Below are 27,704 nucleotides of genomic sequence, written 5' to 3' on the forward strand. Positions count from 1 at the left end.
GTATATGCCCAGGAGTAGGACTGCTGGGTCATATGATAGTTCTATTTTTAGTTTTCTAAGGAACTTCCACACTGTTCTCCACGGTGGCTGTATCAAAAATGCATGGATGCCAAGGGGAGGAAGGAGGGTGGGATGAATTGGGAGATTAGGATTGACATATATACATATTTATACTATGTATAAAATAAATAACTAATGAGAACCTACTGCATAGCACAAGAATTCTACTCAGCACTCTGTGGTGACCTAACTGGGAAGGAAATCCAAAAGAGTGGATATAAATAAATGTATAGCCAATATACTTTGCTGTACAACACAACACTGAAAAGCAACTATAATTCAATAAAAATTAATTTAAAAAATTAAAAAAGAATTTAAAATCAATTCCCCTAAGGCTACTTCTGTGTTAAGGCTCTAAAGTGAACCTTCATATAATCACTTACAGGAAAAGAAACAAGGAAGAAACAGTCATCACACTATATAAAGGAATAATTAGACAAAACTAGTCAAAGTTTGATGAATTTTACAAGTACTTATTACTACAAACATTTGGAAGAAAAGGTCTTCAGATAAACATCTTTTAAGTAGTTGTTCAAGACAAAAATACACACAGTGCTAAATAGATCGTTACTATTCTGAAATACAAATTAAGCTGAAATTTTCTTTTGTTGAAACAAACATCTTTAAGTCCTTCCAAGTAAAAAAGATGGCTAAAAAGAAAAGGATAACTGGATGGATATTGAAAACAACACTTAAAAGAGACTTAAATCATTAGGTTAACAACCATCCATCAGACAGATTGACCATTCAGTATTAATGAAGCTGACCTAGACTTGTATAAATATGCGATGACAATACAGATGTTAGACGTTGAATTGGTTTGGGATGGTTCCTAAGCTTATGCTTCTTGCGCTCAGGGGAGGTTATTAGAAAAGAACAATTAAGAATTTTACTTCAAGCATGCTAGCGGTGGTGGAGCAACCATGGAGAGATGTTGTAGAACAAGCCATCGCACTTATATGACTGGATTTTTTTTTTTTTTTAAGTTTTATTCAAGGTTAGCTACGTAAAGGTGATGGTTGAATCCAGGGAGTACAAGAGACAGAGAGGACTCACTTTTAGTAGGTGTGGGGTGAGAAATGGAGTATTTCCTGCCATATCAGTAAACAACAATCTCACAGACATCAGCAATTACAGCCCTCCAACGTGAGCCAGTGAACCTGAGGAAACTCTGGAAGGAAAAGAATACCAGCCATCTAGCAGCCATCAGACTGCAGCCACTCCCTACAGTGAGTCCTGAGGGAACTCAGGATGTGAAAACACAAGATACTGGCCCCAGATAGCTGAGGTGCACATCAAAGGAATGATTTCAGTCAGCCCCGACTCCTGCATTTTCCCATGCCTTGTTGCTATTGTTGTTCACTTGCTCAGTCGTATACGACTCTCTGTGACTCCATGGACTGCAGCATACCAGGCTTCCCTGTACTTCACTATCTCTCAGAGTTTGCTCAAACTCATGTCTATTGAGACAGTGATGCCATCCAACCATCTCACCCTCTGTCGTCTCCTCCTCCGGCCTTCAATCTTTCCCAGCATCAGGGTCTTTTCCAGTGAGTTGTCTCTTTGCATCAGGTGGCCAAAGTATTGGAGCTTCAGCATCAGTCCTTCCTATTCAGGGTTGATTTCCTTTAAGACTGATTGGTTTGATCTCCCTGCTGTCCAAAGGACTCTCAAGAGTCTTCTCCAACAACATAGTTTGAAAACTGTGAATTCTTCACTGTTCAGCCTTCTTGATTATCCAACTTTCACATCCATGGCTACTGGAAAAACCATAGCTTTGACTATATGGATCTTTGTTGGCAAAGTGATGTCTCTGCTTTTTAATATGCTGTCTAGGTTCGTCATAGCTTTTCTTTCAAGGAGCAAGCATCTTTTAATTTCATTTCCCAGGCACAGAAAAGTGCTAAATTCCTTAACTTGGGATATGTGGTTTTAAGTAACAATAATCTTTTCATGTTCTTTTGATGTTCCAACTATCTGCCCTTTGTTGCAAAATTTCTATTATAACACGGTTCCTTCCCCTTACTTCCTGGGAGTAGTTCTCTCAGGGTTACTTAAGATGTTGTCTCCCGGGCTTGAAGTCTTAAAAATTCCCACCGAGTGAAACATAACTCTCAACTTTTTGGTCGTGAATACTTTTTAAGTCCACAGGGGAAAAGCCAGCCAAGAGAGAGAAGTTATTCTCAGAGAAGGAGAAGGCAAGAAAAAACAGATCCTGATGAAAGAGAATGCGCTTGAGGCTGAAAAGGAAGATTAAGAGGTGTGAGGATAGTGGACAACAGCCCTTGGCTTTGATGCTTAGAAGCCATTCATGCCTCCTTACTACAACCACTAGAGAATTCACTGGGTTTTCAACATGGAAAGTAGAAACAACGTGGGTTTTGAAATCTGACAACTTTGTTCTGTTATATGCTAGCTCTGTATCCAGCAGGGCCCCGACCTGATACCTGAGATGCCTTCCTTGAGTCCTGCCCTGCCCCTTCATATCTTAGCTCCATACCAAAGCTATCACTTAAAACTTCTGCACCTCAGTTTCCCTATCTGTAAAATGGAAATACAGACCCATTTCCCATGACTCTCTTAGGGATAAATAACTAATCATAAACACACAGTAAATATTTGTTTAAAAAACCAAAGTCTTTGAGCTTTAGTTTCCTTCTCGATACAACAGAGGGAAAAAAAATCACCTATTTCTGAAGTTGTTTGAAGAGCTGATGTCAAAGACATTTCAATTTTCATTCCCTTATTCTTCCAGTGTTGACTCACTATCAATTTATTAACGTAATAAATCTTTCCTGAGTGCCTATCCTGCAATAGCATTGTGCTACTTCACGCTCCAGGGATGCCGTTACTCCCAGCATTAGACCCTGTTCCAGAACTGATGGCTCACTTTGAATACTGAAGAGTTTAGTTTGCCTTTTGTGCTGGAGACTCAAATTTACAACCCCGGGCTCTTAAGTGCCACTCACAATGGCAGAAAGCATAAAAGTCAATCTTCACATCAAAAGAATTCAGAGAATAATATTTAAAATTCAAGAGTTTTGGCCAAGAAACACGCCAGTTTAAGAATATGAAGTAGCATTGAAACATACAGCACAGGGAGCTCAGCTAAGTGCTCTGTGATAAGGTGGGATGGTAAAGGATGGGAGAGAGATTCAAGAGGGAGGGGATATAAGTATACTCATGGCTGATTCACGTTGTTGTATGGCAGAAACCAATACAACACTGTAAGCTATTATCCTTCAACTAAAAATAAATTTTAAAAAAAAGGAAGAACATGAGTTGTAATCATGTCCAAAAATCATTTGAAACTGACATCTACTTTTGGGGGTCAGGGGTGGCGGCTTCTTAAAGGGGACTGGCAATTTTAGTCATAGGTTGTGCCAGCAAAGTAGCTCTCCAAACAAACTACAAGTGAAAAAAAGGAAAAGGTGGCCAGAGGTTTAATGAGTTATTAAGATCCCCCCAAGTATTTCTTTTCAGGAAAAATACAAAAATCAGATCAAACTCAGGGAGCCTCATCAGTGGGGTTCACACCAGATACTCTGATTATAACTAGAGTGCTTGGCTTGAGCGCAGCCTCTGCCGTAGTATAAAAAGAAATTAAATCACACTTGAATAAATGTCGCCTGAATTTTTTCAATCATTTGTGTGATACCACTTATCCCGAGAACAAATTATATGTAAAATTAACACCCAATGATGAGTGACATATGGAAACTCTGGTTTTTAAAAACTTAAAAAAAAAATCTAATGACTTTTCTAAGAGTTTCCCAGGTGGCACTAGTGGTAAAGAACCCATCTGCCAATGCAGGAGACATAAGAGACACAGGTATAATCCCTGGGTCAGGAAGATCCTCTGGAGAAGGAAACAGCAATCCACTCTAGTACTCCTGCCTGAAGAAACCCATGGACAGAGGAGCCTGGTAGGCTACAGAGCACACAGCGTCACTAAGAGTCAGACACGACCAAAGAGGACACGACTCCTGACTTTTCTAAGGAGATTCATGCCTAGAAATTAAAAGCTACAAGTAAGATTTACAAAAGGAAATTCCTTTGTCTAGAACCCAAAAATCGGGAAACTCCCACGAGGTGTTAGAAGTATCATGTTAAGCACCATGACACATGGTAACACCTTCCCTTCAGAAGTGACTTCTGAAGACAGAAAGCACACGGGGTTCTAATGGGTTGTGTTATGGTTTCATTCTCTGAAATCCACCATAGGATATGTAGAGAGTTAACTTAGGTTCAGAATGAGAGAAGCTCTCTCCTCTTGTTTGCGTCCACTTACTTCTCCTAAGTACCCCATTCATTCTTCTGCTCTTGGGCCTTTGGCCCCACTGTGTCCTGAGACAGTTCTAAAGATGGCCTCCTCTTCTCCAGGGTCCTAATTGCAAAACAAACAAACAAACATGAACAGCGTCAGCAAAATACAAATACTGCTGACAGTGGGCACGACTGGGCAACTAAGCACAGCACCCAACACAACTGCCTGCTCACTTACACTCTTCTGCTCCCTTCAGGCGCCATTATAACCGTCTTGGCGGCATCGCCATTTTCGTCTCCTTAGGACTCTTTAACCAGCTTTTTGGCCTCTTCAAGGGCATAGCAAAGTGGTGGAGGGAGGACCTCCCTGGTGGCATAGAGGATAAAAATCAGCCTGCCAATGCACAGGACAAGAGTTCAATCCCTGGTCAGACACGGTTCCACATGCCTTGGAGTAACTAGGCCCAAGCGCCATAAATGCCGAATCTGCCCTGGAGTCTGGGAGCCGCAACTATTGAGCATGTGCGCTGCAAAGCCCATGTGTTCTAGAGCCTGTGCTTCACAAGAGAAGCCACTGCAATGAGAAGCCTGCGCCATCACAACTAGAGAGTAGCTTCTGTTCCCTGCAACTAGAGAAAGCCCGCGCAAAGCTACAAAAATTCTGCGCGGCCAAAAATAAATAAAATTATTTTTTAAAAAGTGGTGGAGGGACAGAAGGGGTGGAGGGTGAGCTGTGGGTTGGGACCAGGCACAGTGGAAGTTCTCATGGGACTTTATCGAAGAACTGTTCCCAAGGGAGGTCAAATTTCCAGGCAGGAAGTTTGTGCTTTACTATATTCAAGATTTTCACATATATTTGATTCTTGAGGTCAAGAAGGCTCATATTATTTCTTGTTGCAAAGAGGAGGCAACTGACTGTCAGAGACAGTGGGGAATGTGTTCAGTGTCACTCATCTAATTAAGGCCTATTCCTTTTTTTTTAAAAAGAAACATAAATTCTACCCTAATCCTAATCAAGTTTTCATCAAGCTACCAGCCACTTGCTGGTATTAATAAATATCAAAAGCTTTCAAAATATTAACTGGAATACTGACAGTTTGACCAATGACTGGGAAGATTTATTGTTTATTGTAGGAATAAAACTTTGCTCGTAATATTTCATGATCATGCCTTTGGGCAAAGAAATAGATAATGGTTGTTGTCAGAGTGAATAGACTAAACAGACAGTCTAAGATAGATATGATTAACGTAAAACCATCAACTCCCACAGAGCAGTACAAGGGAATTTTTTTAAAGACTAGACTGGAAATCTAAATTCATACTCTCAAAAACAAACGTCAATAGTTCATAACCCCTGGAATAGTACATGCTCTCTCATGAAGCATTTGCTTTCTTTCCCCTTCAATTAGTTTTCGATGTCTTTGCGGTTCATTTTACTTTGATGTGGACCTAGTACTGAATCAACACAGAGCAGTCAACTGTCAAGAAAAGAAATGCTTACACAGTTCATAGCATAAAATTATTGTGTGAAAAACAGCTGAGAAGCATCATGCCCTTAACAAAAGATTTTTCTAAGTACATAAAAATAGAGATTTCCTACAGAATCATAAAATTTTTGAAGTCCAATGCTATTTTTAAAATGTAAGATCATCCAGAATCAAAGTGTCAGCCATATTACTGTTGAGGAATCATATTTCTCTAAAAAAAAATTACAAGAAGATTTTTCTCTTTCATTATTTTTTTCTTACTGAACAGATCACATTTTTCTGCTACATCTTAAAACATTTCATGAATAAGAAAAATAACCTTTTTTAAATATAGTACTGTAATTTACAGCTTTACTAGAGATGACATCCTACGTTTGATAGATTCAAAATATGCCCTCAGGCGGACTTCTCTGGTGGTTCAGTGGTTAAGAATCCACCTTGCAATGCAGGGGACATGGGTTTGATTACTGGTCAGGGAACTAAGATACCACATGCCACAGGGCAAATAAGCCCACATGCTGAAACTAGATAGTCCTTATGCCATAATGAAAGATTTCTGCATGATGCAACTAAAGTCCCAATGCAGCCAAATAAATAATAAATTTTTTAAAATTACAAAATTAAAAAAAGAAAACAATATACCCCCATTCTCATATTCCATTCACAGATTTTACTGATACAAATGGACATGTTCCTGTCTTTGCTCAGAAGATGAGAAAATCCAATATACTAGCCAATCACTTCAAATGCTGTTAAATCTTACATGTAAACACCCTTCCTTAAAAAATAGCTATGAAATGATACGAAGAAATGGTTCCTTTCTGACGTGAAACACTGGTCTCTGACTAAGCCTTGGTTTCCCCTGTCATTCATATGACAATTAAGTAAATACTTGGGCTTCCCTGATAGCTCAGTTGGTAAACTATCTGCCTGCAATGCAGGAGACCCCGGTTCAATCCCTGGGTTGGGAAGATCCCCTGGAGAAGGGAAAAGCTACCCACTCTAGTATTCTGGCCTGGAGAATCCCATGGACTGTATAGTCCATGGGTTGCAAAGAGTCGGACGTGACTGAGTGACTTTCACTTAGAAAATAATGACGAGTATAATTAAGAGAGACTCTTTCAAAGCAACAAGCAGGGAGCATACCCAAGTAAGAGCGCTGATAAATGAAACGCCAGGAATGTTTTTAAGCCATGTACTTGCTTATCATTTGCTGACTGTTACTGGCTTCTCTTTCACAATTTATCAATCCAACTGTTGTCTATTTCAGTACGTGTCCATGATAACGTGAGTCACTGACCAGATTCCATAACCTAAGAGCATTCCTACGGTGTTGACATGTGCTATCTTCATGGTCCCCTGTGATAAAGCAATTACATCCTCCTGGTGTTGTTAAGAATTAACAGCCCCAGATGCCATGTTTTCCCTGCTTCCCTACAGAGGGGCCCTGTAATGGGACATGATGTATAAAAGTCACCTCACTTCTTACCACTGGAAGGAACACATGCATTCCAAATAAAGAGGCATTATCTTTCCTAAGAGTAAGAATGAAGTCTAATGCAGCTGAGTTGGGTGCTAAAATGTCCTTTTAGGCTGAATTCCCCTTCGGTGAATAAGACTCATCTAGCCTGTTCTGCTAAGGCCTTACATTGAATACGCTGAAAGAACAGACCTGTAAAAAATATCATCTGTCAGAGCTTGGCAAGCAGGTCAAACGCCTTATTAGGAGAAACTGAACTGGCCTTGAGAAAGCATCAAGAGGGGTGAGGACCTGAACTTCTGCGTGCCTATTTCTGTATCTTAAATGTCATAATTATTTTCCTCAGGTTTGTGAAAAACTGTCAGCATTCTGCCTTGCTGAATTGATGAACTCATCAGGAAAAACCTTGGAATGGAAATCACATTTTACAAGGGACTCGAGGACTTTGAAAGGAACATAAGCAGGGAATCTTAAATACTGTTAAAACGTTTCCTAATTCTGTAATTAAGAACTTGATTTACTTCATTATCGTGGCCTGTTATTTTGTTTCCTTTGTTCCAGATTAAGGGCAGAGAGAAAATTATGCAAATATGCTGGGTTGGCAATGATTTCTCTCAGCTGCTATGGACCATCTGGTTTTCCATGGTAGAAAGAAAAAGGTAGAAAATGGGAACAATGAAATAGCCTGTGTTCCCAGCAAGATTTTGAAAGACACGGAAATCTTTGAATGTAGCCTTCAATTTCATCATCTTGCCCAATTAAAAAATACTGGTAGATGGGACTTTCCTGGCAGTCCAGTGCTTAACAATCCATGCTCCCACTGCAGGGGGCACAGGTTTGATCCCTGGTTGGGGAACTAAGATTCCTCATGCCACAGTGCGGCCAAAAAAAAAAAAAAAAAGAAAGAAAGAAATGTTAAGAAACAACAGTTAGTAGGTAGCAGAATCAGCAAAGATCTCTAACTCAGTTCAGTTCATCTAAGCACCTTATTCCTTATTTTATAAAACTAATTTTATTGCTGAATTGTCTTCTAATCTGTAATTCAACAGCATGATGGGGTATAGAATATACCTGATTCAAAGTCAGTAATTGCAAAAGAAACAAGTCAAAACAAAAATGAACCAAAAAAAAAAAAAAACACCATAAGTGAAATCTGGTTAGAAATACAGATTTTAGCAATGAAAAAAAAAAAAGAGAAACAAAGGTATATGTGCATTCTTTATGAAAATATCCTTATTTGGCTTTTACATCTATTCCTTTATAGGAATGAGTCTGTGTGCCTGTTTTTTTTGTTTTGTTTTGTTTTGTTTTTTTAACCTGAAAGTAGCTGGGACATTAAGATAAGGAAAAACTGTTTTTTAAAAATGTTCAATAGACCAGTCTAGAAGATAGGAAAAAAAAAAACATGTTATTAAAAGTGGCTTAAGACATGGAAGCAACCTAAATGTCCATTGACAGAGGGATGGATAAAGAAGATGTACATATGTGCAGTGGAATATTACTCAGCCATTAAAAAGAACAAAATAATGCCATCTGCAGCAACAAGGATGGATCTAGAGAGTATCATACTGAGTGAAGTAAGTCAGACAGAGAAGGAGAAATATTGTATGATAGCCTTTATATTTGGAATCTAAAAAGAAATTATACAAATGAACTTACAAAACAGAAAGACTCACAGAACTAGAAAACGAATTTATGGTTGCCAGGGGGAAGGGATAGTTAGGGAGTTTGGGATGGACATGTACATACTGCTGTATCTAAAATGGATAACCAATAAAGACCTATGGTATAGCACATGGAACTCTGCTCAATGTTCTGTGGCAACCTGGATGAGAGGAGAGTTTGGGGGAGAATGGATACATGTATATGTATGGCTGAGCCCTTTCTCTGTTCACCTGAAACTACTGTAACATTGTTAATTGGCTATCAGTTGCTCAGTCCTGTCCGACTCTTTGTGACCCCATGTACCTCCCTGTCCATCACCAACTCCTGGAGTTCACTCAAACTCACGTCCATCTAGTCGGTGATGCCATCCAGCCATCTCATCCTCTGTTGTCCCCTTCTCCTCCTGCCCCCAATCCCTCCCAGCATCAGCGTCTTTTCCAATGAGTCAACTCTTCACATGAGGTGGCCAAAGTACTGGAGTTTCAGATTTAGCATCAGTCCTTCAAATGAACACTCAGGACTGATCTCCTTTAGGATGGACTGGTTGGATCTCCTTGCAGTCCAAGGGACTCTCAAGAATCTTCTCCAACACCACACTTCAAAAGCATCAATTCTTTGGCACTCAGCTTTCTTCACAGTCCAACTCTCACATCCATACATGACCACAGGAAAAACCACAGCCTTGACTAGATGGACCTTTGTTGGCAAAGTAATGTCTCTGCTTTTCAATATGCTATCTAGGTTGGTCATAACTTTTCTTCTAAGGAGTAAGTGTCTTTTCATTTCATGGCTGCAGTCACCATCTGCAGTGATTCTGGAGCCCCCCAAAATAAAGCGTGTCACTGTTTCCACTGTTTCCCCATCTATTTCCCATGAAGTGATGGGACCAGATGCCATGATCTTCGTTTTCTGAATGTTGAGCTTTAAGCCAACTTTTTCACTCTCCACTTTCACTTTCATCAAGAGGCTCTTTAGTTCCTCTTCACTTTCTGCCATAAGGGTGGTGTCATCTGCATATCCAAGGTTATTGATATTTCTCCCGGAAATCTTGATTCCAGCTTGTGCTTCTTCCAGCCCAGCATTTCTCATGATGTACTCTGCATATAAGTTAAATAAACAGGGTGACAATATACAGCCTTGACGTACTCCTTTTCCTATTTGGAACCAGTCTGTTGTTCCATGTCCAGTTCTAACTGTTGCTTCCTGCCCTGCATATAGGTTTCTCAAGAGGCAGGTCAGGTGGTCTGGTATTCCCATCTCTTTCAGAATTTTCCACAGTTTATTGTGATCCACACAGTCAAAGTTTTTGGCATAGTCAATAAAGCAGAAATAAATGTTTTTCTGGATCTCTCTTGCTTTTTCGATGATCCAGCGGATGTTGGCAATTTGATCTCTGGTTCCTCTGCCTTTTCTAAAATCAGCTTGAACACCTGGAAGTTCACGTTTCACGTACTGCTGAAGCCTGGCTTGGAGAATTTTGAGCATTACTTTACTAGCGTGTGAGATGAGTGCAATTGTGCTATACTCCAACACAAAATAAAAAGTTAAAAAAAGTGGCTTGTTTAGAGACGGTTTTTTGAAACACAAGTGAATTTTGAGATGATCTTTATAGTGAGCTGGTTAGGTAATTTTCATGGATTCTGCCTAATAAAGCCAGGATGGAACTGCCTTGGGTTTTGTTGCTGGAAAGGCCTTTAGGGCCTGATTGACTCCTGGAGGGTGGGGGAGGGTGGCAGCCTTACCTGCTACAGGACTTTCAAGGCTCAAATGTCAAGGAGAAGCCCATGAACTTGGATCCCTATTCCTAAATGAAGACAACAGTAGTTGCCTGCTTGAGCACTTACAGTGCAATTATCTGAGGAAGAAAGAAAAGGAAGCCGTGCATAGCGTGCATGTGTGTGGGTGTGCGTGTGTGCACACGTGCAGCAGGCTAACCACTGGGCTATGATCTCTGTTTACATCACTATCCTCTGCATGGCCCTAGACTTGAGACATTGCTGGCTGTGCTCAGCTTCATGATCATGTCTCTCCTTCCCTAACCTGCTATGAAGATTAAATAAGATAATACCTAGAAAGTATTTGGCTTCATGTAACATACATGCTGCTGCCAAGTCACTTCAGTCGTGTCCGACTCTGTGCGACCCCATGGACTGCAGCCTACCAGGCTTCTCCGTCCATGGGATTCTCCAGGCAAGAACACTGGAGTGGGTTGCCATTTCCTTCTCCAATGCATGAAAGTGGAAAGTGAACGTGAAAATGAAGTCACTCAGTCGTGTCTGACTCTTAGCGACCCCATGGACTGCAGCCTACCAGGCTCCTCCATCCATGGAATTTTCCGGGCAACAGTACTGGAGTGGGGTGCCATTGCCTTCTCCATGTAACATACATGCACACTAACAAATTTCTTTAAAATCACATTTTGTTTTTTACATTTTTTTAAAGGTTGTTTTTTGATGTGGACCATTTTAAAAATCTTTATTGAATTTTTTAATAATATTGCTTCTGTTTTATGTTTTGGTTTTTTGGCCCAGGGGTATGTGGGATCTTAGCTCCCCAACCAGGGATAGAACCCACACCCCCTGCGTTGGAGGGTGAAGTCTTAACCACTGGACCACTAGGGAAGTCCCTAAATTGCATTTAAAAAATTGTACTAAAATAGACACAACATACAATTTGCCATTTTAGCTATTTTTCAATGTACAGTTCAGTGGCATTAGCTCTATTCACATTGTTAGGCAACTGCCACAACCACCCATCTGTAGAACTGTTTTCATCATCTCAAATGGAAACTCTGTCCCCCTTAAACACTAGCCCCTCATTTTCTACTTCCTGCAGCTCCTGGCGACCACCGTTTGCACTCTGTATCTCTATGAATCTGTTTCAGGTACCTCGTATAAATGAAAGCATACAGTTATCTGCCCTTTTGTGACTGACTGCTTTTCCATAGCATAATGTTTTTGACGTTAATGGCAATATGAGTGCTGAGAGGATGCTGCTAGAATGAAAAACAGTTCCAGGAGGGCAGGTACTCTCATTTGGCTGTAGAAATTAAACAAATACATATTTTCCGCCCCTGGTGGAGCAGTGGATAGGAATCTGCCTGTCAATGCAGGGGACACAGGTTGGATCCCTGGTCTGGGAAGAGTCCACATGCCGCAGAGCAACAGAGCCCGTGTGCCACAACTACTGAGCCTGCGCTCGAGAGCCCGTGCTCGACAGCAAGAGAAGCCGCTGCAACGAGAAGGGCTCCACCGCAAGGGGAAAGTAGTCCCCGCTCTCGGCAATTAGAGAAAGCCTGCGTGCAGTAACGAACACAAACCCAAAATAAAATACATACATAAAATACATATTTTCTCAACCCAAGAGCAGACAGTGCATCAGGAATGGGGAACATTTATCATTCACACAAATTATTTCTCATTATCTCTTATGAACACAGAGTTCCCTGACAACTGTCCTTTCTGGGCCTCTTTAAACAAACAACCCTCAGTGTTTCCACCAATGAGCCATTCCAGCTATGGTATCACATCTCTTAAAAAGTCATGTAGAAGTAGTCAAGTGATGGCTCTCAGGGGAGCTCTGAATCCTGTCACACTTTCCACAATGGCCTGTAAATTCCTACTCTTCCTATGAAAGACAAAACAGAACAGGTTGGAAATCTCTTTAAAACAGAAACTTTTACTGAGCTCAGTTTCAGCTACGTAATCATCTCAGATCTTCACATTCTAGCTTACAGTGAAAAACATACATAATTTAGCTAAATCCTATTAAAGAGATGGATGACAAGCTTATTGTTCCATGGTGGTTATGCTGAAGTGAATTCCATAACTTCTGAATTTTCAACCAATCTTTTACCCTGAGAATTCTCTAAACATCTGTGCTACTTATATTCTAGAGATCTATATTTCTTTATTCTTCAGTATTTGCATGTGGCGTACATATTTTTTCTCTTGTTACATTATCTGAATAAATATTAATTTCTCCAACAATAAAGATGATGTTTAAGTTTACCCGGGTCATACTCAACACACATCACTTGTATGTGATTGATATTTCTGTCACTATCATGAAGTCGCTTCTTTTTCTTACGGCTATATTTGAGTGCATATGCAAACTTCTTTTAAAAAAATCCCCAAACATCAAATTATCATTAATTATTCACAGCCTACCATGGACCCTATTGTAAAATCCTTGGAAGTAGAGTGGTGAAGGATGCACAGAACTTGCTCATGTGGAACTTGGGTCTTGAAAAGTTCTACTCACATATGCATTTTTAGTGAGCACTGAAGCTTATTATTAGGGTTTCCTTGGTGGCTCAGTGGTAAAGAATTCGTCTGCCAATTCAGGAGATGCGGGTTTGATCCCTGGGTCAGGAAGATCCCCTGGAGAAGGAAATGGCAATCCACTCCAGTATTCCTGACTGGGAAATCCCATGGACAGAGGAACCTGGCAGGCTACAGTTTACGGGGTTGCAAAAGAGTCTGACATGACTTAGCAATCAAATAAAAGCTTATTAACCTAAGTAATGGATGGTCATAAACCTCGACTCAAGCCCAAGAAGAATCTTGGTCTCATCAGGTTTCAAGCTGTGGAAACACCTGTATTAGTACAAGACAGAAGAGACCCTCCTCCGCCAAAAAAAAAAAAGAGACCCAAGGTTAAAATACTTGACTGAATAGATACTGATATTGAAAGTACATTCTTTAAACAATGGCTAGGGCTTCAAAAGAAAGACAAAACTAATAAACAGCTGTTCTGAGACACTTTAAGAATTTTGCATCACTGCTGATGGGCTGTCAGAGGCTCTCATGTTGAGCAGATGGAGAGATAAGAATGATGACTTTAATTTTATAGGTGATAAAGTGAGCCTAGAGATGTAAATCAACTGCTCCCAAACCAAGAAACCAGAGTTACCATCAAGAATAATCTTGTTCTTCTTATTTCAGTGCACTGAGCTTCCCATTGCATTCTCAAATCAAAGCCATTTTCTGTTTTTGAGTAGCTAAGAAGATTAGGAGACCCAGGATGGTACAACACTAACTTTGTAAAGGAGGCACTGGTATCAGAGTGTGGGGAACCTTCTGGACTGTGGCAGATCTATTTTGCATAATGCTTGCACAATAAGGATCTTAGATATGATTAAAGGGATCAGATTTTTCTCTTTTCTGATGTCTCAAATGCCACTAACAGGTAACAAAACTGCTACATAATTGGACCGAGATTTAAAGGCATGTAAGTAGCCTGGCAGGCTACAGTCCATGGGGTCATAGTAGTACGACACAGCTGAGCAACTGACAAAACTATAATTCAAAAAGATCCATGCACCCCTATGTTCATAGCAGCACTCTTCACAATAGCCAAGTAATGGAAACAACCTAAATGTCCATCAACAGATGAATGAATAAAGATATGGTATCATATATGTATGTATATATATATATATGTATATATATATATAAAGGAATACTACTCAGCCATAAAAAGAATGAAATAATGCCATTTGCAGCAACAGGGATGCAACTAGAGATGATCATACTAAGTGAAATAAGTCAGAAAGAAATACCATATGATATCACTTATAGATGGAATTTTAAATATGACACAAATGAACCTAGGTGTGAAACACAAACAGACTCACAGACACAGAGAACAGACGGGGCTGCCGAAGGGAGGTCGTCAAGATGGAGTGGGAGATTGGGGTTAGTAGACGTAAGCTTTTATGCGTAGAATGGATAAACAACAAGGCCCGACTGCAAAGCACAGGGAACTATATAACTATATTCAATATCCTGGGATAAACCATAATGGAAAAGAATATAAAAAACAATGTATACATGTGTATAGCTGAATCTCTTTGTTGTAAGGTAGAAATGAATACAACATTATAAATCAACTATACCTCAAGAAAAATATAAAGACATGTAAGTAATCTTTGTGAGGTTCACAAAGAACATCAGATAATATTAAGGTCAAGATGATGGCATGCCCCTTACCAGGAAAGAGTATAGAGAATTCCAGTTCTCCAACCCTAGGGGAGAGGGAGAGACAGGCCCTGAATGACCACTGGAAGGGGGAGCCAAGCAGGAAATCATAAGGGTGCAGGGTCCAGAGCCGTGACAGCCCTGATGTGCAAACACAGAAAACAAAGGGCTCTGCTTACCACCCAGTTCTAGGAGGACATTAGCTGCTGCAGCTGCTGCCTGAAGGCGCACCCTGGGAAGAACTCATGCTGAGAAAAAGGATGAGGCCCCCTGTGCTTTGGAAAAACAGGCCCCTTAGATAGTTAGATGTATGGGGATTCCCTGGTGGCTCAGATGGTAAAGAATCTGCCTGAATGCACGAGACCAGGTATGATCCTTGGATCAGGAAGATCCCCTGGAGGAGGAAATGGCAACACACTCCAGTATTCTTGCCTAGGAAATCCCATAGACAGAGGTTCGATCTCTGGGTTGGCAAGTTCCCCTGGAGGAGGAAATGGTAAACCACTCCAGTATCCTTGCCTGAGAAACCCCATGAACAGAGGAGCCTGGCAGTCTACAGTCCATGGGGTCACAAAGAGTTAGACACGACTGATCGACTAACACACAACATATTTCAGGAAGAATTTTATTGAACCTAGATTCTTGCATCTTCCCATACAGAGTAAAGTGCTAAAGTCATTATCTGGAGATCCCCATTCTTTGTGACCAGAAGTAATCTTTTACCAAGATGTATTCTTAACTGCCTGCATCCTCAAGCCAAAAATCATATAGAAACCAGCTTCTCCCCTATCTCTTCAGAGTAGTTTCCTCAGAGCTACTGAGAAGCTGTCTCCCAGGCTACAGTTCTCAGTAAGGTCCCCAGATGAAACCTGAACTCATCTCTTATGTTGTGCATTTTCCTCTAAGTCAACAAAATTATCAACAACTTGACAATCTATTGGACTTGCTGTCCTAAATGCAAAATCTATGACCCTCAAGGTGAGACAGAATACACTTTTCACATGAACTACAACTTGAGGCTGATGTTGTCATTTTCTTATTTGTATACTAGTTTTTTACTGCTGCACAAAATAAGATATCTGAATAAAGTCAAAAGCTTTGTATTCTACTTTCCAAAATGAAGTTTTAATCCTTTGACTGGCCTAGTGTCAATTTCTAATCAAATTAATATCCTATTGCCTAGCACTAATGTATCCTTCAGTGATATGAGGAGGGTCTCACAATATAAATATCCAATTAGTTTTTATGAAAGGAAATATTTTGATAGGTGAGACTGGATAGGGAAAAACCAACAGTTTATTCTTTACAGAGCTACTCTTACTATGTAACAAATAAAATTGATACTGCAATCTAAACACAGGAAATCTAATAAAATAATTTACACAGAGATGCAAAGAATATACAAATTTCTGATTAATACATACCTTTGCTAGTTAATCTCCTAAACAGAAATTAAAGTGATATGCTATATCATTATTTACATTTGAGGGCAATTATTAACACCTAATGTGGGGTGTATGGTGGCAAAATTAGCATATTAATAATATTATGCTTTCACTGTCGACTGATATAATCATTTTGAAAAGAATGATTATAGCCAGAGACATAAGAACATTCAAACCCACTCACTGTGCAAATAATTCCACATCTGAGAATTTATCTCAGAGAAGTTATTTGCTGAAAACCATATGCTCAAAATTGGTGTGACAGATTTATTTATCTATAAAAGAGAAATTATGGAATTAACTAAAATTAACTAACAATAATTGACCACTCTATTTGGGAGAGCTAAGGCATCAATAAATCCACACAATGCTGTATCATTATGGGATTAAAGTGATTACAGGGACTTCCCTGGTGGTCCAGTGGCTGAGAATCCACCTTCCAATGCAGGGGACATGGGTTCAATCCCTGGTTGGACAGCTAAGATCTCACAAGCCCCTAGGCTGCACACTGCAACTAGACAGACTCATGTGCTCCAAGTAGACAAAACTCATGGTACCCAGTGCAGTGCTTCCCACCCCAAAAATTATTAGAAAGTACAGCTGAAGGCAAAAGGCAGAATCCTGCAGTCTGTACTGTAGCTCCAACTAAAAAGTATGTATGCCTGTGGAAAAGGAATGGGATGTGATTTGCCAGAAGAAAAATATTTGACCCAAAGCAGTGAGATTCTCACGTGTTCCTATGCACATTTCCTTTAATATTTCTTCTATTTTTAATGCTAATAACTTCTAATTACTTTGACATGGAAAGCTCTCTTTCAAGGGTTTTCGGTTTTAACAATAAAAGTAATGTGGTAAATCTCTTTAGGATTGCAGATCCTTATTTAGGTAAGATGCGATCAAACATCCTGGCATCTCTAGGTGACAAACCATATATTCTTGTGTTCATCCTTAAAACTGGGGGAGAGGGGGTTTCCCAACCCCAGGCCAGGGATTGGTACTTGCCTGTTAGGAACCAGGCTACACAGCAGGAGATGAGCAGCAGGCAAGTGAGTGAAACTCCTCTGTATTTACAGCTGCTCCCCATCACTCACATTACGACCTGAGCTCTGCCTCCTATCAGATCAGTGCAATGAATCAGTGCAATGCAAAGAAATAGAGGAAAACAATGGAATGGGAAAGACTAGAGATCTCTTCAAGAAAATTAGATTCTCATAGGAGCTCATACTCTACTGCGAACTGTGCATGTGATGGAGCTAGGTTGCATGCTCCTTATGAGAATCAATCCCAAACCATAGCATCCTCTTCCCCCAAAGTCCATGGGAAAATTCTCTTCCATGAAAGCAGTCCCTGGCTTCCTTCAGCAGTCCCTGAGGGCTGCTGCTTTAAAGAATCCTTACAAATACTAGCCTCCAAGACTTTCTGACATTATACATCCATTTAAATACAAATTATACCTGAAAAATGGTGCAGAAATCTGTACCCTTAGATCACTGTTAGTTTTATAATATATGGGAATACAAGGGCTCCTTTCCCCCATCAAAAGTGCTTAACAGTATAAAGGTAAATAAAAAGATAGAGTAAAATTTCAAAAATTATGAGACTTCTTGGAATATTTACCCTCCAATATATTTTTTTATTCTCATGGGCTTATTTCCATTCAGGAGCTCTGGTTATTGAACCATTTGGAAGTTGAGCTTCTCTTGGAGAATCTTCCAATGCTAGGAGATGTTGACATATATTATACATGGACTCAAATATATGAATATAGTTTGGGAGGGTTTATACCTAGCCTCTTTGCCCCCTGGTACTGGATCCACTTAGGAGTCTCATTTCACAGGGTTGTTATTTACTTTAATCTTTCTATCTTTCTTCTAATATGCAAACAAGAAACAACTCATAACTTTCCCTTGCTGACTCTCCTGATACCATAGTTTGGGATCTCAGAGCTAAAGTCTTTTATTATTAGCCACTGAAGAAAATGTAGGTGAGTATGTGCATTCCCTTAATAAGGGTAGGTGCTATGCTAAACAGTCTATATGTACTGGGATTAAAAAAAAATCTTACAAATATTTACAAATACAAATATTAGCAAGGTGAAAAGACAGCCTTCAGAATGGGAGAAGATAATAGCAAATGAAGCAACTGACAAACAACTAATCTCGAGAATATACAAGCAACTCCTACAGCTCAACTCCAGAAAAATAAATGACCCAATCAAAAAATGGGCCAAAGAACTAAATAGACATTTCTCCAAAGAAGACATACAGATGGCTAACAAACACATGAAAAGATGCTCAACATCACTCATTATCAGAGAAATGCAAATCAAAACCACTATGAGGTACCATTTCACACCAGTCAGAATGGCTGCGATCCAAAAGTCTACAAGTAATAATTGCTGGAGAGGGTGTGGAGAAAAGGGAACCCTCTTACACTGTTGGTGGGAATGCAAACTAGTACAGCCACTATGGAGAACAGTGTGGAGATTCCTTAAAAAACTGGAAATAGACCTGCCTTATGATCCAGCAATCCCACTGCTGGGCATACACACTGAGGAAACCAGAAGGGAAAGAGACACGTGTACCCCAATGTTCATCGCAGCACTGTTTATAATAGCCAGGACATGTAAGCAACCTAGATGTCCATCAGCAGATGAATGGATAAGAAAGCTGTGGTACATATACACAATGGAGTATTATTCAGCCATTAAAAAGAATACATTTGAATCAGTTCTAATGAGGTGGATGAAACTGGAGCCTATTATACAGAGTGAAGTAAGCCAGAAAGAAAAACACCAATACAGTATACTAACGCATATATATGGAATTTAGAAAGATGGTAACAATAACCCTGTGTATGAGACAGCAAAAGAGACACTGATGTATAGAACAGTCTTATGGACTCTGTGGGAGAGGGAGAGGGTGGGAAGATTTGGGAGAATGGCATTGAAACATGTAAAATATCATGTATGAAATGAGTTGCCAGTCCAGGTTCGATGCACGATACTGGATGCTTGGGGCTGGTGCACTGGGACGACCCAGAGGGATGGAATGGGAAGGGAGGAGGGAGGAGGGTTCAGGATGGGGAACACATGTATACCTGTGGCGGATTCATTTTGATATTTGGCAAAACTAATACAGTTATGTAAAGTTTAAAAATAAAATTAAAAAAAAAAAGAGAAAGAAAAATCTTACAAATATCTGGAAACGCAGATATTATTATACCCATTTTTTTTTTTTTTTTTTTTTTTTACAGATAATGAAACCAAGGCTCAGAGAAAATAAAAAAAACTTGCCACATCACAGAGTTATTAAGGGGATACTGTAGTATCCAAAATCAGGTCTCACTCTATACAAACATTTGCTCTTTTTCATTTTAATCCTTCCAATTTATTTTTATGTTACAATGGAGCTGAGTTGATGAACAGTGTTATATTAGTTTCAGGTGTACAGTAAAGTGAATAATGTATACACACACACACATATATATATATATATCCCCACTCTTTTTTAGATTCTTTTCTCATGTATGTCATTACAGATTATTGAGCAGAGTTCCAAACACTTGCTCTTCATCACAGTCAGATAAAGCTGAAATCACGGGTAACAGAACTAAATAAATGGAAAGACCTGCATAAATCTGAGAGATCATTTTTATTTGGAGGACGGAAAGGAGACAGAGGGAGTGACGACTATCTTGGTCTAAAAATAATGGCACATGTTGCTGTCATAAAGGATATTATGTTAAAGAAACTGACAATGCAATAATACCAGAATTCATAAAGAGATAAAAAGTATACTTAATACTAGTCAGAGGCATATTTTTTTGCACTTGGCAATGAAAAAGTAATTACTTCTACCAAACTGCATTGGTTTACTCATTTTATTTTAATGCAAGGTGAGTATTAAATGTATAATTTCCAAATGTGCTTTTTTATGCATTTACGGTTTGCCGTGACTTCAGAATGTACAAGTGATATAAAAACTGAAATCATACTTGACTAGAACAAAAATAAAGGCCACAGAGCTTATTTAATATCCTAAAAAATTATTCTATAATACATATACATATATATATGTTTAAAAGTCCTCTCCCATTTATTTTATTGTATGAATTGAAAGAAAAGTTTCTGTCATTGGGGAACTTTGGGAATGACTAGATGTAAGTGTTAAATAGCAACAAAATTAAGTCTTGATTTGTTCAAGTTTTGTTTAGTTGCTATGTCCAGCTCTTTGTGACCCCATGGACTGTAGCCCACCAGGCTCCTCTGTCCATGGGATTTCTGAGGCAAGAATAATGGAGTGGGTTGCAATTTCCTTCTCCAGGGGATCCTACTGACCCAGGGATCAAATCCGCGTCTCCTGCTTTCGTAGGCAGATTCTTTACTGCTGAGCCACCTGGGAAGATCTTATTCAAGTATAGTTAACTTAAAATACTATACTAATTTCAAGTGTACAACACAGTGATTCAATATATTTATATATTACACATCATACAAAGGTATTATAAAATATTGACTAAATTCCCTGTGCTATTATATCTCTGTGACTTATTTATTTTATAATTGGAAGTTAATACCTCTTAATCCTCTAAAGGCTTTGTAAAGATTTATTTTTAATCTATAACCATTAAAACAAAAATCCATGTATTTATCAGCCCTATTCAAACACAAGTGTTAGTTAAAATGAGGAGTGACTAGGCATTAGGAAATAAAACTCTAGGATTGGGAGAGAGGAAGCATCTTAAAAGGGTAAACATGCTTGTACAGATTCTCCATAAGACTTCAAGATAGAGATGAGATTAACTAACAGATAAATTATTTAAGTAATTATTCTAGCATCACATAGACTGACATTCCAATTTTTAAAACTATAATATTTTTTTGCACCCAATTTCATGGATGAAAATATTCAAAATGATCAGTGGAATAGATTTGGCAGTTTTGATGCTTGGCAATTTGGGTTATAGATTATAATTTTTTGAATTTATAACAGAATTCCTCGGCAGAAACTACTACTTTAGCAGCTTTGAGTGTCTGATGATGTTCTTAAAAAGCAGGCAAGTTTATGGAAAATGATGATTCCAGATGTCTTTCAAAACAAACAGGTATTGAGCAATCTGAATGAAACATGGGTGGCACTTGAAAAACTAAAAAACATGTGAAGTATCCAACACCTAGAAATCCTTTATAATTAGTGTGTACATTGCCAGCCATGTCAGAGCCTAAGAAATATAACTCAAGTGTACAAAGTCTAATGAGAGCCAACACAGGAAGGAAAACTGTGTCTCTGGAAAATTTCAAGTGAAATGCATTTTATATATACATATATGTATATAATGGATAACAACAAGGTCCTACTGTACAGTAGAGGGAACTATATTCAGCATCCTGTGATAAACCATAATGGAAAAGCATATGAAAAAGAATGTGTCTGTGTTTATATATATATACACACAAGAATTGTGTGTGTGTGTGTGTATGTATGTGTGTATATATATATATATATATATATAAAACTGGCTTGGGTCTAAAGCAGAAATTAACACAACACTGCAAATCAGCTATATGTCACCAAAATAAATTAAAAAAAAATAAAATGAAGCATAATAAAAGATCACTGAAATCCAGTAGGTTAAGCAAAGCATCTTAGTGCCTGTGCTACACTTCTGTATGCTCCAACCCAAAACAAATGATTTCCAAACTACAGGTATTTCTTTGCAAGTATTTTTTTTCCCCTCTGTGAAATTAAATATAGCACAGGTTGGCACAATTAGAAACAAAAGCGGCAACCTAGAAAGAATTTTTTGACAAGCTGTACTTCATTGATTCTATAATGATATTTTCGTGACCTATTGCATAGATATCTCTAACCTTATGAATTTTACATGATACAATTCACATTTGGGTTCTAGAATTATTTACTTATTTTCCCAAAGCCTTCCCAGGAAGGGGACTAGTATAATATGCTCTTTACTTTAAAGGTTCTAAACTAAATCCAAAGACCCAAACACCACATCCCTGTGAGGTAAAGCTCTCTGCTTAAATATTTCAAACATTAGACTCTCATTTTTGAACTTCATTAAATATAAAAAAAAAAAAAAAACTTTTAATGTGACAAACGGCAATCAAATCTTAAATTGCAACCACATAGGATGTCACGTTATTCTGATTTACATAGAAAAGCCTCAGAAGCAGCTCAGTGGCTGGGCTGTCCCTGAAGCGACAAGTGACTGCCTACAGCTGGAAAAAGCATTTTCATTTTCCACCAAATTTCTCCGCCTCCCTCTCTCTCTCTCCCCGGCTACTAAATCGATCTCACTAAGATACACTTTTTACAACCAAATTCCAGTCTTACTGGCTTCCACTCCATGGACACTGAGGTAGTCACACTGTGAATGCCAACATTTCTGGCTAGATAAGAAAAGCTTTGGAAAAGCAAAGTCACCGAGTGATTTTTGCTTGAGTTCCTTTACAAGGCGGTACATCCCTGTTTTCCTGCAACCACACCGTGCATCTGGGCTGCCTCCCTGCCCGCAAGCTTACCCCAGGAAGAAGGCACTTAGTTTGAGGAGACATGAGGCGTCTGTCAAACATAGCAGCCTAGCTCCAAGTGGGCCCAGCTCTCCAGAGGCCTTCACAGGAGCAAGAACTCAGTAACAAAGCTCCGGGCAGCCAAGTCTTGTTTTGCTGACCAGCATTGCAACAGCTTTCCTTTTTCCTCGCTGGCTTGTGGGGTGTGCTGTCTTGGCCAGGGTGACTTTCGAAAGTTCCTCAGATTACAACAGTGCTCTCTGTTCCAGAACCACTTAGGCGGCCAGAGGAGTCCATCAGAGTCAATTAACTAACGCAAGTGGGAGGGCCTCTTTTCTTCTCTGAAAGACGTCAGCTGGCTTGGAATTGAGAAGCCTGCAAACTTGTGAAAGCCAAGTCATGTTTCATGAAGATCAGACGCATGCCTCCGGGCAGCCCTGTTCGAATCGGCACTTAGACACTGTCTTCACTAGAGAACTACAGGTTGCAGAACTGTTTCCCTTCAAGGAAATGAGTGGAACTGAAGAGAGTCTGGAGTAAAAGTGAGGAACATTCTACTTTCGCCCAGTGAAGAAATATTTCCTCTCTTCCCACCTCAGAAAGTGGTATCTTCCTTTTGATTTTTTTTTTTTTTAACGTGGACCATTTTTAAAGTCTTATTGAATTTGTTACACCACTGCTTCTGTTGTTTATCTTCTGGTTTTTTGGCCATGAGGCATGTGGGATCTTAGTTCCCAGACCAGGGGTCAAACCCTCATACCCTGCATTGGAAGACAAAGTCTTAACTACTGGACTGCCAGGGAACTCCTGGTATCTTCATTTTGTGGTTACCTTTCACATTCTCAATGTGTATGAAAAATATAATTTTTTTTCACAGTCAAGTAAGTATCACTTGGATACATTCAGTTTCAATTTGAAAACTTTTCATCAAAAGATTTCCTTCAAAAGTGAAATCGTAACCACAATACGGTGAGAATATTTACAAAGCGTGCAACAAAGGATTACCAGCCAGAAAATAGAAAGAACTCCTATAAGTCAATAAATAAAATACCCACAATCTTAAAAAATATGGGGAAAAAAAAACCATGAAGAGATAAATCATTGAGAGAAAATCCTAATGGCTAATAAACACGATAAAATGCTTGACTTCACTACTAATCAGGAGTACAAATTAAACTCACAATTTATCATTTCATACTCAGTAGAGTGGAAACATTTAACATTTTAAAATTCCAGATCTTGGACAGGATGTCAAGCAGTGATTGGCAAATTATGACCGGGTTCCAAATCTATCCAGCTGTCTGTTTTGCATAACCCACATGCTAAGACTGTGTTTTATATTTTTAAATGGTTCAAGAAAATCAAAAGAAGAACTGTATTTGGGAACACATGAAAACGATACGAAGTTCAAATTCCAGTGTCCTTGGGTAACGTTTGTTAGAACATCGTCAGGCTCATTCACTTATGAACTCTCCATGGCTGATTGTGTGTGACAACAGCAGAGTTGAGTAGCTGTGACAGAGACCACGTAGCACTTCAAGGCTTAAAGCTCTCCTACTAAGGGGACTTCCCTGATGGTCCAGTGGCTAAGACTCCATGCTTCCAATGCAGAGCGTATGGGTTTGATCCCTGGTTAGGGAGCTAGATCCCACATGCTGCCACTAAGAACTCGCATGTTGCAACTAAGACTGGCACAACCAAATAAATTAATTTTTTAAAAAGCTTTCCTATTCAGTCCTTCACAGAGTTTTGCCAATCCCTGATGCAGAGCCACCAGACTTTTATGCATTGTTGGTGTGAGTATAAATTGGTACAGTCATGCAAAAGACTTAGGAGAATGTCATAGGAGGTAGACTTGCAGGCCCATTAATGGGCACTCCATTCCTCAATACGCACCCAGAGAAACGCTCACACAAGTACACAGGGAGACGTAGGTCCAGAATGTCCCTAGCAACACAGGGGTTATAGTAAAAAGTGGAAGCCAAACTCAATGTGTCTCAAGAGGAAAGTGGGTTAACACAGTTGTAGACGGTATTCAGCACTAAAAGTGACGGAATTCTAAGTACATAGATCACTCTCCACAAACATAAGGTGGAGAGAAAAGAGTAAGTTGCAGATCTTACCTTAAGAACCTGTGATGTGATTTGTACAGGGTTTGAAAATATGCAAAAATACCATTAATTGGGTTGGCCAAAAAACTCACTTGGGTTTTTTTATTTTATTTTTTTTATTTTTAAACTTTACAAAATTGTATTAGTTTTGCCAAATATCAAAATGAATCCGCCACAGGTATACATGTGTTCCCCATCCTGAACCCTCCTCCCTCCTCCCTCCCCGTACCATCCCTCTGGGTCTTTCTATAAGATGTTACCAAAAAACCCAAGTGAACTTTTTGGCCAACCTAATACTTTATGGATGAGCCACAAATATAAAGATAAATATGAAAATAAGTACCAAACCCAGAAGAGTGGTTCCATCTGGACAGGGGAACATTTGGAGGGCTGATGGGGGCAGGGGCAGCTCTATGAGTGATATTTTCTCTCTTAAACTAGGTTGGATCTGCACCACTGTTCATTATATTGCTGTCTGCATTATTTTGTATTCTGAAAACATTCATAATAAAGAAATGAATTAGGAAAAAGAGTGAAAAGAATCATGATACAACAAGGGCCAGATTATTATAGAGACGTTAAAATAGATAGGATAGGATATGATCTTTGTTAGTAAGGAAAAGATAAAAAATAGCCTGATATTTTTTTCACATTAATTACTCCACTGTTAAAAATATTTAGGAAAAATGTTGAAAGGGGGGGACTTCCCCATTGGTCCAGTGGTTAAGAATCCTTCTTCCAATGCAGGGGACTCTGGTTCTACTCCTGGTCAGAGAACTAAAATCCCACATGCTGTGGGGCAACTAAGCTGGAATGCCACAACTAGAGAACTCACCCACGGCAATGAAGACTCAGCGCAGCCAAAATTAAAAAAAAAAAGTTGTAAGGGAACATATGAATTCTATTTATAGTGGCTGCATCTGGGTAGTGGTTTTGAGCATGGTTATTTTCTCTCCTCTTTAAAAAATTAGTAGTTTTAAAACTTTCTACAATAGGTTTTTATTACTTTTCCAACCTTAAAAAAGAGTTTTAAGTATTTAACAGGCAACCAAGGATTATCTAACTTTCTAGGGAAATTAGAAACTTGAGTAGTTACTATGGATTGGGATATTTTATGTCTCTGTGAGGGCAGATATTAACACGTAGGAAACTGACAGAAATGCAAATGAACTTGTCCAGAAGTGAATTTGTCTACTGCTAATGATTTCTGCATAAAAGATAAACACCTCGAATTTTTATTTCTTTGCCCTGCACAGCATTAACCAGTTTTGTATCTAATTTAACAATCTTAGCCCAGTATTTTTTCTTTCAATAGCTATAAGTACCCTGTCTCTCCCATAATCCTTTATTTTTTTTAATTTTATTTTATTTTTAAATTTTACATAATTGTATTAGTTTTGCCAAATAATCCTTTAAATGGACTTTACCGTCCTGCTGGTTCCCTCAATGAATGTCAAAAACACCGTCAGCTCATATTCATTCTCTATTTGTTTGAGAGAAACAATCTAAAATTTTTTGGAAATTATACTTGGACACCAGTTTTTCAATTTGAAACAGTTTATTTTCTGCCAGTGGCAAACACGATGGCTTGCTTTCCAAATCTGGCCCCACATTAGTATATCATGCCACTAAAATGCCACCACAATGGAAAAATATTTAATGCATACTGATGCCAGGCAAGCACAAGACAAGTGGCGTTTGAATAAGAGGAAGGTAAGGTATGGAAATTCTGAATGAGGCATACAAGGATTTCAAAGCCTTTCTAAGCACTGATAAACTTTCTAATGCTAAGCAGCAGTATTTTCTTATAGCATTCTTTTCACACACTAACTCGGATTTCTTTTTCTTGCTTTCAAAATGGGATTAAAGGGTATTTTCTTGTAATCTCTGGGAAGACGATGAAGAGAGAAGCTGAGGAAGAGAGATTAGGGAAGAAGTTTAAGCGTCAATGACAGACTATTGAGAATGAAAAAACAGGCCTGGGGATAATTAAGGCGAAAAATAACAGGAGTCACTGAGAATTTCTTTGGTTATAAAGCATTTTCATTGTTGGGTACTGGAAAATAAAAAAGGAACCAAAAAATAAAAAAATAAAAACACCACCACCACACCATCCTTGCCACCCCTCAGGTTCCCAATCTTTGAAAAGGAGGTTAGACTCCTTTTCAAAGATAATGTTCAGGATTACATAAAACATTGAGTCTGTATCTGACATAATCAGAAATGCAAAATAAATATTCGTTTTTCTTGCTATAATTCAATGGTTCTCAACTGGGAGTGATTTCACCCCTCAGGGGACATTTAGCAATGACTAAGAAACATTTTTTATTGCCACATGGGGGGTGGTATGGATGGAAGCCAAGGATGTGACAATGCCCGGGTCACCCCCCACAACAAAGATTTATCCAGCTCAATGCGGCAATCGTGCTGAGTCTGAGTAACGAGAAGGTACCCTCTGCATCAATGCCATGGATGGGAAGGACTTTAAATTATAACCCAAGACATGATGTGAGATTCCATTCGTTCTATCAGGTTGCCTAAATGGGGTAGGGGAAGGGACAGGAGAAGAGACCGCTGTGCGTGCGGCAGCTCCAGAACAGCTCCTGGGAGCTCAGCCAAGTGCCCGGTTATTCTATGATTCTCTGTGAGAGGAGCCCCCAGAGATGACTGAAGTTGC

General features: G+C 39.1%; 1 protein-coding gene across 13 annotated transcripts in view; it reads right to left on the reverse strand.

The window, feature by feature from the left end:
* The window catches only part of CACNB2 (calcium voltage-gated channel auxiliary subunit beta 2), a 431,110-nt gene that overhangs the window by 184,605 nt on the left and 218,801 nt on the right, over positions 1 to 27,704 (reverse strand). For 2 of the 13 annotated variants that reach the window (XM_044928072.2, XM_044928071.2), the window contains exon 2: positions 4,352 to 4,447. The exons of 9 other annotated variants lie outside the window; for them this stretch is intronic. In XM_044928072.2, coding sequence (XP_044784007.1) covers positions 4,352 to 4,369 — 18 coding nt within the window. In that variant the 5' untranslated portion in view covers positions 4,370 to 4,447. Of the gene's footprint in view, positions 1 to 4,351; positions 4,448 to 22,928; positions 23,560 to 27,704 lie in introns of those variants that run through there. 2 more of the 13 variants (XM_006075937.4, XM_006075935.4) reach the window with 2 other exon arrangements.

The sequence above is a fragment of the Bubalus bubalis genome, chromosome 14, assembly GCF_019923935.1.
Source record: "Bubalus bubalis isolate 160015118507 breed Murrah chromosome 14, NDDB_SH_1, whole genome shotgun sequence".
Lineage (NCBI taxonomy): Eukaryota > Metazoa > Chordata > Mammalia > Artiodactyla > Bovidae > Bubalus > Bubalus bubalis.